Source organism: Carettochelys insculpta, chromosome 5, assembly GCF_033958435.1.
Source record: "Carettochelys insculpta isolate YL-2023 chromosome 5, ASM3395843v1, whole genome shotgun sequence".
NCBI classification, from domain to species: Eukaryota; Metazoa; Chordata; order Testudines; family Carettochelyidae; genus Carettochelys; species Carettochelys insculpta.
This window is the reverse complement of record NC_134141.1, coordinates 104,317,861-104,332,012: the sequence shown is the minus strand read 5'-3', so window position 1 is coordinate 104,332,012 and position 14,152 is coordinate 104,317,861. Positions and strand designations below refer to the sequence as shown.

Sequence of the window (14,152 nt, the reverse complement as noted above, 5' to 3'; positions counted from 1 at the left end):
CTAAGAGCCCCTGTAAACAGTGGAAGTGTTGGTAATGCTGCTAGACAATATTGACCTCCCAGGATATGGCAAATTCTCTTGTCCGGCACTGGTCAGGTCCCGAGCATGCCGGATAAGAGAAGTTCAACATGTACAGTCCTCAAAATTAGATCTGAAGAAGTGGGGCTGTCACACAAAAGTCCATCACCTAATAAATTATTTTGTTAGTCTTTGAAGTGTTATATGACTGCTGTTTTATTTTGTTAGTCTTCAAAATTGACATGAATTGAGCACATGTTGAAAGAGACTAAACCAAGATGAGCCAGAAAAATAGGATGCATTTGGAATAGGACTGCTTCTCAATATACCTTACAGAAAAGGGATAAAACAGAGAAATTTGTAGTGGTGCTCTATTTTGGCACTGCTCAATCAATGCTTAAGGTTTGTAAAATAGAAGAAAATGTTTTTGGAAGCCAAACGCTTGTTGTTAAAACAGTGAATGCCAAGAGTTTATAGGGATGAAGAAAGAAAAAAAAAAAACCCATGGAATGCAATTTCCCAGTTTAAAAAAATTACTAAAAGAAATTAAAATGGATATATTTTAAACACATTTTAAAAGAAATCCAAAATAAAAATTAACTTCATAAAAATAGCGCCATATTTTTAAAAAATATTATTTTCAAAAAAGTGTATTTTTTCTTTTATTTTCCAAATTAAAAGAAAAAAAGAATCCAAAAACCTTAACCGACCAAAGGACACAAGCAACACCACATAAATCTGCTAGTTCTTCATAGAGGAAAAAGCAACTTAAAAACTGAAATTTCATGGGAAATGTGACCTGTGGTTTCCTGTACCTCTGATAGTTGGATGCTACAGTTTTTAATAGTTTGATATTCATTTTAAAGACAAAAATTCTGTCTGTGAATTGTTTTAAGGAGTCAATTTGAATTGTAAATCTTACAATATGCAACTGAAGCTCATCCTAAATAAGATATATATTTGTATTCTGTGATGTGTGATGTCACCTGTCAAATTCTAAGCAAAGAGACTGGCAAGTGTTGCTATGTCTACATTTGGGTTTCAGGTTGGGCACATCCTTTGCCCCAAAAGAGCCACACAGAAATGGCTACTCCAATTTCCCCAGAAAAGTAAATGGGGCAATGTTGGTACTGACAAAATATTACAATCTTGTAAGAAATGAACAGAGAAATACGAACAATTGATGTCACACAGACTACATTGCTCTTTGTACAGTTCTTGTGTCTGACTATTATTTAGAACACAAGCCAATTCTGCATTTTTATCCAGGGTTTTAACTGGTACAGCTGAGAGCAACTAGCATTTGGATGCACCACTTTTTGCTACTCATCGTTCAAGAGTACTTCCCTTACCATGGAACTTCCTTTGGAGCTCTTGTTGCACTTGCTGAGAACTTCCACCATCAGGCCGCATGAACCCTAGTAATCTTTGCTGCAGGTTAGCTGGGGTGCTAAAACTGCAGTTCCAAAATAAAGGAGCTATTAGTGCAAATATTGAACATTCATTCAAACAAACAACAAACACTAAACATTAAGTTTGAGCGTTTGAGTGTATATGTTTTATTAGAGAAGATATGAACACTAAGGCAAAATGAATAGCACTTTTGTATCTAAATGGAATAATTTTTGAAGAGTAGCATTTCTGTCTCCTCCATAAATCAAACATACTCAAGCCTACCTTGGGTTTCCAAGAGCTCCTACTGTTGAGAACTGTGAATTTCTGTCCAGAAATTCCTGTAAACCTTTTAGTTCCTGTAGCACAGATTCTAGCACATGGGATGGAACGCTGCTTTCAATCTGCAAGAGAAGCGGGCTTTGTCACATCTGAAATCTCTACAATTTCAGCTGAGAGATACAACATAACTAAAGAATAAACACCACCGACACAATATTATCAAAAGGTCATTGAAGGTGCTATATGGAGTTAATGGACTATCATTAAGGCTACAATTTTAGCATGGAGTAATTGTGTTCACAGTAATCATGAATCTGAATGAAGTCTGCAAGAAGCCCATCTCACTCTGTTGCATGGTGTTCTGACTAGCACCACAGGTGCCAGAGATTTGGTGGGGGTACAGAGAAAGGGAGGGGTGAAGGCAGGACTGTTACTTCTCTCTTTTTTTCAACAGAGGACTGACCATCTTTCAAACCACAGCCTGACTAGCTGAGTCCTATTCTGTGCTGTCCTACATGCTGGCAGCCGGACCTTCACCAGCCAGAACTCTGGTGAGAGCTCTTCTGGGGACTGGGTGAATCTGGGATGGATCCCTCACGGGAGGACCCTGGGCTCACCAGCAGGGAGTATAAGAAGTAAAGGGATAGAAGGAAGGGAGAGGAACATTGTGGCAGCAGGGACTCCATGATGGTCATGCTGGATTTTTGCAACCTTTCCAGCTCCCACGCTTGGCTCCCCATTTGGCCATCACAACCTGGAGCACATGTGCACCATGCCATTCAAGTCTGATGCATATACGCTCCTGTAAATGGAGATGAGGGGAGAACATGCCAAATCTGAGTGGCACTTCAACCACATATGCCAGACTAAAATCGCCCGACAGGATAAGCTTTCTTTTACTACTGAAAAGCTCTTGTGTACACCGAAGTTGCAAAAAACTGCATTACTAGCGACCTTTCCATGACTTTTCTTCCTGTGCAAAGGCTATTCCCCACTCTGGCACTCTGTGCAGAAGCTGGAGGGCCAGAAGAAATTTTAAAATACCTTGCTTCCATAGAATTCTGCTGAAAAGCTTTCCAGGGTCACAGATTCCCTGACCTTGGGAGGTAGCTGCCACCACCCAAGTGATAAAACCCCTTTTTAGAACCCAGGAGGACACACTTAGGATGTCTCCCTGTGGGGTAACCTCAACCTCTTAACCCTGCTTTAGGGCAGAACTTGAAAACAAAAAGAAAAACTGCAATAGCTGACCTCTCAGTCTTCGGCATGCATACACACAGAATCTCCTCTAGGACACAGGAATCCAAATGATATAGTCTTAAAAAGGTGATTTTGTTAACAAAACAAAGATGACATACTTGGTAAGCATACTTTATTGCTAGGTGTTGTAGAGCAACTAAAAATTCAAACAGAGAATTATACTTTCCTGGAATTTGGATTACAAGTTACTATGGGGTCGGGGTGGGGGGGAGGGCAATACATCACCCAGCCTGAAAAATCCCACACCTACTCCAAAATTCCAAACAAACAAACAAACAAAACACAACAACCCTGATTGCATCTGACTAAACATTTCCTTTCTACTCACATTCCTGTCATTCCAAGATTTCTCTCTAGGCATGGATATTACTGACAACTTCCAAGCCTGGTTCCAGACTCAATCCATCTTTGTGTCTCTCCTTTGTGTCCTCTCCTGTCACACAAAGCACTTCTTCAGTCGAAAAATTCCCCTCTTTCTCCTCACTGGCTCACCTGGCTGCTTTCCAGCAAAGGACCCACTATCTCTGGGTTTTACCATTTAAAGGCAACTTAGTTAACTAACTACTGGGATGTCTACAAAAGGGGTAGTGGCCCTCCCATACATCATCATCTCCTGATACAACGATGTCATGAAACTTTCAAAAAATTCCATGCCAAAACCATAGCCTTAACTATCATTTGTCACATATAGACCAAGGCCCAAACCTAGATTTCAATAAATAAGATGAGGCTGGATTTAGCCTAGTACTTAGGAGTTTATCAACTCAGAAATCCGTTAAACATTTTGCCACACAATATCAGTAGCAGCTCAGGACCAGAGTTTATGCAGATTTTGTTTTTAGAATATTTGCATGCATATTACTGTATACATAATTTTCTTTGCATTTTGAAAGAGAACTTCAATACCAGTTGACATTGGAAAATAAAATACTCTGATGTTGGAAAAGTAAAAAGAGCAAGAGCTTGCAATGGTTTTGCATGGAATGCAGAGCTCTTCTGATGACTCAGTCTGTCACAAGCTAGGATGCGGCAAAAAGGTTTAGAGCAACTTCTGCTCAGCCATTCTGCTGAGACTGTCAGCAAAGGAAATACGATATAGTAAGTTACAATTTGGGTTTTCTTTTGAAAATGTGTATTAGAAGACTAAGAAAACCAACTTATTTCATGCAGATCACCCAGCATACCATCTAGTAATTTGTGGCATTACTAATTCAGGTAAAACATAAATTAGTAATGTAACCATGCAAGATTTTACATCCCATTTCAAGTCCTCCTATAAAGATTAAATACTATCAAAAATATGTATTGTTTCTGCTGAAGTGGCAGGAGTAACACAATGTGATGTCATTGGAAGACATGTAAAAGCTTGAGAGAAATAAAGACTTTAAGGAAGATTTAAAAAGACCACATCTCCCACTTACTGCAACAACTTCTCGGTTACCACTTTTGAAAACTCTCTCAACAACAATACTGCCATCCCAAATATTTCTGAAATACAGAAAATAGTTTGTTGAATGCCAAATAAATTAAGAAAAATGACACTGCCAAACCGTTTCCTAAAACAAATTGCCAATATTTATGAATTAAAAAGTCCTCATTTCTCACCCTCAATCCAACCCACTGATTTAACCTGTAAAACTCAAGGTTTTCATTTGTAAAAAAAATCATGAGATAAACGTTTCCTTTAAAGTGAGGTACAAATTATAATTAAAATCCCCATTTCTGAAGTGTTATTGCCTAGAGATCAGTAATGCTACAATTTATTATTGGTAAACACTAACAGCTTCATCAGAACAGGACACGGTTTTTAAATGAAGGCGGCTACAATTTAGGGTGTCAGACCTGTAAGGTGATGAGCATTCTTGTCTCCTAGAGACAAATCAGAACTGAAAGCAAACAGCACCTCACAGAACAGGACCTTAAGAAATGAGTCTGCAGGTGTGATTGTAGAAAGTCCGTTGCAGGATCAAGGTCTGAGAGTACATCTGTTGCCCTGCCCATGCACAGAACGCAATGTTAGCAGAGCTGTAAAGGGAATGAGATAATAGATACCATACGAACAAGGAGGAAGGGAAACACATGGAACAGTACGGAAAAAAGAATAAAAATGACTGTTGCTTATTCCTTTACCTGCTCTGTTTTACTATGTGTAATGACATGCTTTCTGTGGGATAACCTTGGGTGCTACTCAGTGTGAGAGAAGGAAGGAGGTCATCAGATTGGTCATTTTGCACATATGTTAGTAATGGCTAATACACATCTGAAGTGAAAAGCTAGCATGCAAGACTGATTACACTAGTCCACTAGAATTACCTAGGTTAATAATTAAAAAGTGTGTGTTTGTGACTAAACTGAAGTAAAGTATCAAAAACAAATACTACTCTATGAACTGAGAGGCTAAACATCTTTTACATGAACTCACCCTATAATTCTAGAGAAATATATGCAGATGCCATTGTGTTTTCCTGAAAACACAATCTCTGGGCCCATCATACCACTCATAGATGCACCAGCCTGGGATATTGAACTGCCTGTAGCAAACACTGGGGTTGACATACTAGGAGGCTGCATACCTAAGACAGGGACACAATCAGATTAATTCAGATACTTTTTATAAAAATAAATAATCTAGTTGAGAAAGTAACGAAAATGAAAACAAAAGACCTTGTGCTGGTGTTGTCAAAAAGCTTGGATTAGGATAGGGACTGCCAAGAGGCATAGGAGAACCTAGGGAGGTAAAAACCAACATAACATTTATTACATCAAAAACTCCATGATATGAAAAGAACATTAAGGTCGCTAAATTCAGCATTCATAAATTAAGTAACATCAGAAATAAATTTACTTATACAACCCTAGTTTAGCTCCCTGTTCATACCCCTTACTATAAAGTCTTTATGTACATGATCACAAACTTCGCACAGGAACTTTGCCTCATTTGGTATACAGAATAATCTATGTTCATTGAATAAGCTATTCAGTTTTTTAAATTTAATCATTTAGCGTGGCCCCATTCTTCACTGACTGCATTCTACTCAAAGCCATCACCAAGTACATAATTATTTCCTCATGGGCTTTCCTGTGGTGTTCACATTACTAAAAATTATTAATGTCCCTTCATAATATTCTAGCAAGTTGAGGTGGTATTATCTCCAATTTACACATGGGAACTGAGCCAGAGGTTAAAAGACAATTGTTAAATGTGTATACTATTCTTCAGTGTCCTATTTGCAAAGTCCCAGGCCTAACCTTTTAGGATATGTAAGTATTTATAATACTTTATATATTCATATTGGAACTTTCATTTACATCAGTTGCAGCTGTGACTATGTATCACTTCGCCAAACTAGATGACAAGTGGCTCAAGTGCAGGATCCAAAAAATGAGGAACAGGTAACGGCCACCCAGGAAGATTATGATTTAGGATCCTGAACACGTCTCTGCCAGGGTAGAGTTCAATATGCTATTTTACTTATGAGACTACCCTTAACACGCTTCCGACCGTCTGCAATAAATGAGGCTGGGTTCCTACAGACAACAGTTTTCTTCATTACAGAAGCCAAATTCATTCCTAAAACAGGTTTGTTCTATGCACTGAGTGAAGCATGGTACTGCAGAGAAAACAGTCAACAACCATGTACTTAAAGATTGTGTCATAAGACTACCCAGAAGGAGCCAAATTAAAGTAATGCAGGCTTTAATTAACGTGCTTGACCTTGCAAGCTTAACATTCTTTTAAATATTTTAAGATATTTTCCCTAAATGTTTTAACTAACGAAATGTGGAGAAGAAAAAACCAATCCCACCACATGACACCTTATTTTCTCCCCATGTGTCATCAGCAGGGTTGGGATTTTAAGATCAACAGCACCATTCTCTATCACTTGAGCTAATGGAATCGCTCACAGCAGGAGAATGCTGTTATCATCTGTCTCTATGGCTGTGTTTACACGGGCACAAATCTTTGAAATAGCCATATTTTGAAGATTACTAATGAGGCGCTGAATTGAATATTCAGTGCCTCATTAGCATTAGGATGCTTCCAGCTGCGACACTTCAAAAGCGCTGCTTTCGAAAGCACACGGCTCAGCGTGGCTACACAGGGGTCCTTTTTGAAAGGACCCTGCACCTTTTGAAATCCCCTTATCCCGCTCACTGATCGGAATAAGGGAATTTCGAAAGGTGTGGGGTCTTTTCAAAAAGGAGCCCTGGGTAGCCACGCTGAGCTGCGCGCTTTGGAAAGCGGTGCTTTCAAAGCGCTGCAGCCGGAAGCGTCCTAATGCTAATGAGGCGCTGAATATTCAGTTCAGCGCCTCATTAGTAATCTTTGAAATAGCCATGCTAATGGCCATTTTGAAGATTTGTGCCTATGTAGACACACCCTATGTGACTCAAGGGGAATGAAGACACACACTTTGCCAGTGGGTCTCATAGCTGTATATAAGACAGCAAAGAATGTTCAGAATTGGGAATGGGTTCAGTTATAGTTCTGAAGGGGAGTCAATCTAATGCTTACAGGTCTTGATCCCGTTTTTCCAGCCTCTCCCCAACACCTTCTGCTCTCATCTCCCACTCACAGCTTCCCTGCTGGTACCCTACCTGGCTCCTGTTCATCCTCAGCCTTTCCTATTCCAGCCCCTGCCCCAAATTCCCACCTCATCTTCTGCCCATAATCTCCTACGCTCAACTCCTCTCCTGTCCTACAGCTGCAACCCACCTGACACTTCTCAGCTCCGGTTCTTCCTGGATCCAAGGTACCTACTCCACCTTCCATCACCATCTTCACTTGCTCCCCATTTCTGTCACCTCCTGCTTCTAACATGCCCCCACCCACTCTATCACCCATTTCTGTTCCTCATCTTTCCGCATTTGAGTCAGGTTGCCCTGTCCTCCTGAGCATAGCGAAGAAACAGCAGGGGGGGGGGGGGGGCACCAAAAGCACAGTAAATCTCCCTGCTCTCAGTTGTGGTTCCCAGCTCCACAGCAGCCTCTGGCACCAAGAAGGAGCAACTGCAAGAAAATTCCTGTTCAGACTTGGGCTGGCCCATGTACTGCTCTAGTGGGGCAGCATATGTGCAGCCCAGTTGAAGGTAGGAACCACAAGGACACATTACGTACTTAATGCAAATGGAATTAAAGTATTTAGCTGCCAAACCAACAAGTGTCTACTGAGCATGTGTGGATCAAGATTTTTGCAACACTTGCAACATGACCAAATTTTGGCAAACTTTTACAGGATGGCAAAAATCACAAGAGGACAAGTCCCTGCTCCAAGGCATGCAGGTACTAAACCTTTTTAACCCAATTGTTATGTTTGTTTGTTTTTTAAACAAACAAAAATGTTGCTACTCTTATTCTTCAAAGTGGCTGAAATGTTTTAGCAACATAAACTTTAAACTTTGTATGGAAAATTTCAGCCCGAAGAGTTATAATTTTTGTCAAACTTGTAAACTGAAAACAGAATCACAAAGGAAAGTATCACGAAACTTTAATAATAGGCAAACAAACTCTTTATGTTAGAATTTCCCGTGAGTTCTGCTCTGGTTTAAGGGACTGCAAATTTGAACAGTTAAGACCCAAACCAGGCTATCAAATAGACAGCTTCTTTGGGTGCTGTATAAATTCTAATCTACTAAAATTTATTTTTTAAAAATATTTGTTCATGTACAACCAAACCCTACTCTGTGTAAGCCAAAATTAAATACTTTGTTTCTACTGCAGATTGTGAAAGAATGTTATTTCACAGCATAAGCTTTATATTAGTCACAATCATAGCTACACTTTTATACTCTATGATTTTGAGGAAGAGGAGGCTTCAGGAAGGAGGTTTCCTTCTGGAAAATCCCCATAGGCCACGCGTGTACACTTCTATTTTGGAGTCCGGAAGAGATTCTTCCAGACTCCAAATCATGTAGCCATATGCTAATGAGGCATAGAAAATTTACATTCATGCCTCATTAACATCTTCCGGGATGCTCACTACCATGCCCCTTCTGGAACAAGGGGCATGTGGAAACGTAGCCTTAGTGTTTTTATAAACCTCAGCTAAAAGTACTAAAGGAGAATACTACTCATTGCAATAGGCCTCATCCCCAGGCAATGCACACTTTCCCAAATGCTTCCATAAGACATGGGACTGACTATGGAACCTGTTGTCTTCCAATGTGTTCTATACACTCAGTGAATTTTTGCTTAACACTATCAGCACTTTTTAATCATACTACTTTATTCAATTTAAAAAAAAAATACTATATGATAGATCAGTCTAGAGCAGCAATGGCCAACCTAGGCAAATGGGTAGGTCACATGACTGGGCTGCAAGGCTATTGTAACCAATACATTCTCTCAGGATAAGGAAGTTTTGCTAACTACACTTGCATACCTAAAATTTGTGGAGTGGCCAAGTGAACTGTAGAAGCACTCTGATTGGATTCAGAGGGATGACATTGCTCTCACAATCAATGTTATGTGCAATTAGCACACACCTCACTTCACATGCCCTGGCTTTGCGTGTATGTCACATTAAAATACTGGTAGGGAAAAAACCTGTGTGGATGGAAACCAGTGTGGGCAACAGTAAGTAAAATATCTCGTGGGTCACACACAGAACCCTGATGGGCCACAGGTTGCCTATCGATAGTCTGGGGGACCTTGTAAGTTAGTCCGTCATTAGAGAATTAGGTTTAAATTCTCACTCAGGTCAAAATACAAAATTTAGTTTAGTTTAACAGTGTATTCAGAGTGCCTCGTTAATCACAATCATGACATAACTCATATATTGACTGGTTATGACTGAAATAAAGGCGCACTGTGGGTTAAGATCAAGGGCTATTTATAGATGTTTGAATAAAATCTGCTTACGTTATAAGCATAAGTCGCAGAACTAGGGGACCTGCCTCATCCACTGGCTTGAAGTGGTTTTCCTTTTTTTAAAGTTTGGTTCAATGAGTCTCACCAACCCACTATAAACATTGTCCTAGCACCCCTGCTCATTGCTGGATCTGAATAATACAGAGAGCTCTTCACTCTAAAACACACTAAATTTAGAAGTTCAAATGGGATTAGGGCAGACTAGGTAACAGAACTAGTTCCCTTGTGACAGGAAAGACTGAACAAGTACTGTGTGTTGGGACAGAAGCTTTCAAAGGAGAAAACAGCTACAAAAATCCCAACCATTAACCCATTTGCCCTCTCATTTCTTCCATCACCCACAAATGTGTAGACCTGAAGTGCCCGTGGATATATGAGAATGACACAAGAGAGAGAATGCTCTGCAATATAGTGTTGATAAATTACTTTCTGGTTGCCAAGGTAATTTTTTGTACTATGCCAGGAGGACTCTGTTTCCTTTATATAATAAAAGCATCTGCAGAACACCTGGACATGTTTTAGAATCACAACTGAACCATTAAATCCAAAATAATCAAAAGAAAAGTAACATAAAAACCCAACCTGATAATCAGCAAGTTATGAAAATACAACATTTTTTTTAAGGAGAAAAAAAAAATATATATATATATATCAGTGAAATGCTACTCACTAGCAGGCACAGGGGATCCCAAAATTGGTCCTACATTGCTTGGAGGAGGTAAAGCTGATGGAAATCTCATCTGTGCTTCTCCACCATACCTATGGTATGTCAGAGAAAGAATAACTTCTCTGCATATCACATTCACAAGTCATCTGATTATTGTGTTATTTTGTTAAATGTGGATTAACCAAACAGGACATAATATACCTTTCATTTGATGGGTTCAAAATATTGACCTCAAATTCTCAGAAAAATTTATTTGTGACTGCATGACTGATTTGTTCACACAAATTTGGAGAATGATCAATTACAAGGTAAATTAAAAACAGGTCATAAGCATAGGAAATTACACATGCAAATTAGATGTTCAATTCCACACACTTTTTCTGAACATTAAGCCATTTTTATTTCTTGGGGTCAAATATGAATTTTATACAAGAGGTACAACTTCTAAAAAAACCCAAAACAAACAGGTTTCATATTCACTTCTAAGTAAGCACACATACACAATCAGTTGCATTTAAAACACATTCTCCATGTTATTTTATTCAGAGTCTACAGTGTTTTTAAAACAATACTCACACAGAACTTAAAGCAGTTCCTGCCTACTATAAATATAGCAAGAGCATTCTTTTGTGGCTGTATTGGCATTAGACTTTAAACATAAGATTGAAAGTACAATCTACAAATAATTTGAACTTACCTGAAAAATGCTCGGGTAGCCCAGGCAGACACTTCTCTGTCACAAGCAGCAGTAGAACAGGCAAGGATAAGACAAGTGGCACAGGCCTGGTCCTCCTGTGGGAAATCATGCTTTCTATCAGAGTGACAATCTGACCCTGGTGTTAAGAAGTTTGAAGGAGTTATATTAATCCATTACAAAATACTCAAGGTTCTGTTTCCCTCAAGAGTGAGGAGACCAAGGACCGGTCAGTCTATGCTACACAATTAGGTCAGCTTAACTACACTGATTAGGGTGTGAAAAATGTCATGTCCAGTGGTGATGTTGTTAAACTGAACTAGGAAGAATTCTGTGGGCCAAGCAACCATCTCTTGGAAAGGTGGATTACTACAATGATGGAAAGATAGCTTCCACCATTGTAGTGAGTGTCACTGTTGTTTTTCTAGTGTTGACATAGCCTGACTCTCAACAGTTAAGCAGAAAGGAATAATCAATCAGAGTAAGAGATCCTGTTGTGGCCAATGATCTCTGAAAAGCTTTCTATGATCTCTGAAAGCTTTCTATCTATGCTCTTGATTCTTGTCAGGTTAAATAAGGTAGCAGTAAATGAAATATATGGAAAAACGTTTATATGTATAGATAAGGTTTATTATACTTGCATGGAAATAGGAGTTTAAGTTAGCATTGCAACAGATAAAAATCTAGATGATTTAAAATGAGTGGACTGTTTGCTTTTAAAGGACTGAACACTTAAAGTCTTAAAAAACACCTCTTACCAAACTTCTCAACTAAATAACAGCAGAGGCTATTGTGAGGTTTCATTACTACTGTACTGTGACACACAAATGCAGAAAGAACTATAGGTGTCAAATAAAAAAAAAATATCACACTGTGACAAAGTTTCATTTTCCCTTAGTTGGTGCCACATATTAGTAAACAGGCAGGTGGATTCTAAGTATTTGCAGCCACTGAAGTATACATAAAATCTTTCTGAAAGGGACTAGGACTGTGACACTGTTTTTCTTAAGATTAATAATCCTTCTAAGAGAACCACATTTCCAATTCTTGTCACAATTCTGCTTGTCACTTAAATGTAACAGTTTTAAAGAAAACAATATTACCTTTATATTTTTAGACCCCCTAAAAATGATTACTTTCTTCCTTACACATTATCTAGCTTGTCCAACTGACAAAGCAGCATTGTACACCATAGCTGCAGCTCTTGGCAAGATGGAATGTTTTTAAATGCTCAGATAATACAGTAAGGATCCTTATATAAAGCACCCAGATATATGATAGGTAAAATGTGAATATTTTTCAGGTCAAAGAATGGCCATGTTTAAAATATAAACTAATACAAAGATATGACTCTATAACGAGGGCTTCTCTTATGGGGAAGCAGTAAAGTAGCACTTTGAAGACTAGTTAGTGTATAACAATCTAGGTCATAAATCCTCTGCATTCTAGCTGGCCTCACACTGGCTGCCACATGAACCCTGTCGAACTGCATCTTAGAACCTTAAGTGCACAGTAGCAGGATTCACATGCCCGGTCAGTGAGCAGAAGGTTACAGCATTGTAGAGTTACAACTCAGCTTGGAGCTCACTAACTTTTCATATCAACCAGCCCTAAGTTTACTTAGAGGATTTTTCCCCTGTCTAGTTAATGATACTCACCTGATGCAACTTGAAAAATCTTTCAATCTCCTCTCCCTCACCTCCTACATTGCAAACTAGGAGATGTCGCAGTTGATCTACAGGTCTGAGTTTATGAAACATAAGGCTCCCCTAAAGGAAAATAAAGGAATATAAAGTGTGAAATATTGAAATCTGTATGTTTTGGCAAACAAAAGTGCAATAAACTCATCTAAGCCCTGAAGGCTTGTCTCACTTCAACATTAGTTTAAAGGTGTAATGAGCATTACCCCAACCCAACTCTGGTGTACACAAAACATCTCTAGCTCAAGTTAAATGTTTTAAACTTGAAATAGCTGGTCCATCAGGGGTTACAGGCTAAAGTTCATACTCCTCTTACTAAGAAATGCAGTGGGAATGCAGACACATATTGCAGCTTGAGTTAGGACAAGTCATCAACTCAATTAATCCAATCACTCTCCGTGGTTCAAATGTTGTTTTTCAGTGTGGCCGCTTTCACTTGAGATGTGATTTTTCTAGTGTGGCAACTTGAAATAACTGTGAAGCAGTGAAGACAAGCCCTGAGTTATGATCTCCAAGTCCCATATAACCTGCAGCATTTTTATAACACTTCCACAGCACAAAGCTGCGCTGTCTGTCATGGGTCCTGTGGTATGATGTAACCGTCCTCACAAAACTACAACAGGTATCCAGCAAGCAGGCAACTAATTTTTATACATTTCCTAGTTGCTAATTTATTAGAAGGTGGAATTATAACTAAATTTTCCTCCCTGTTTTAAAGAGTCATTTCAAACCTTAAAGTTTATACAGTTACCTCAGGAACCTGTATTTGCTCCAATCTTACATAACCCACACTCAGAACTGGGGTGTGATTCTGAGCTTGGGCAGACATATTTGTGCCAGCTCTCATCAAGATGGCATGCTAAAAACAGCAGTGTAGCCACAGTAGCACAGGACAGACAACTATACCCCTTGGATATCTGCATCTGGTAGCTAGACCATATTAGCACAGCCATACAACTATTTTTAGCATGCTCTCCCCAGGTATATCTACTCATATTAAGAATTATGCCCCCCGCTCCAAGTATAGAAGTTCCCTACAATTATTTTCAACCACTGATCACTAGCGGACATAAACTAAGAAACTCCCCTGAGAGCAACAAAGACATGCTACTATGCCAGAAGATAATCTATCCCTATAACAAGTTGGTTTACAGAACTTATAAATGGCTCCTTAGCCTTTTTCCCACCCTCTTACTTTGGCCAAAGGTAAACTCCTTGCACATGGGTAGCCCTTTGTAGCAATTTGAAGCTTGATTTGACATTTCTCCC

General features: G+C 39.1%; 1 protein-coding gene across 1 annotated transcript in view; it reads right to left on the bottom strand.

Annotated features, from left to right (window-relative positions):
- Nucleotides 1-14,152, bottom strand: part of NUP155 (nucleoporin 155) — a 57,373-nt gene that overhangs the window by 27,285 nt on the left and 15,936 nt on the right. The window contains exons 14-21 of the mRNA XM_074995641.1: nt 12,842-12,952; nt 11,187-11,281; nt 10,493-10,581; nt 5,617-5,679; nt 5,375-5,525; nt 4,374-4,440; nt 1,696-1,814; nt 1,371-1,474 (exon numbers count right to left, since the gene is read on the bottom strand). Of these exons, the coding sequence (XP_074851742.1) occupies nt 1,371-1,474; nt 1,696-1,814; nt 4,374-4,440; nt 5,375-5,525; nt 5,617-5,679; nt 10,493-10,581; nt 11,187-11,281; nt 12,842-12,952 (799 nt within the window). The remainder of the gene's footprint in view (nt 1-1,370; nt 1,475-1,695; nt 1,815-4,373; nt 4,441-5,374; nt 5,526-5,616; nt 5,680-10,492; nt 10,582-11,186; nt 11,282-12,841; nt 12,953-14,152) is intronic.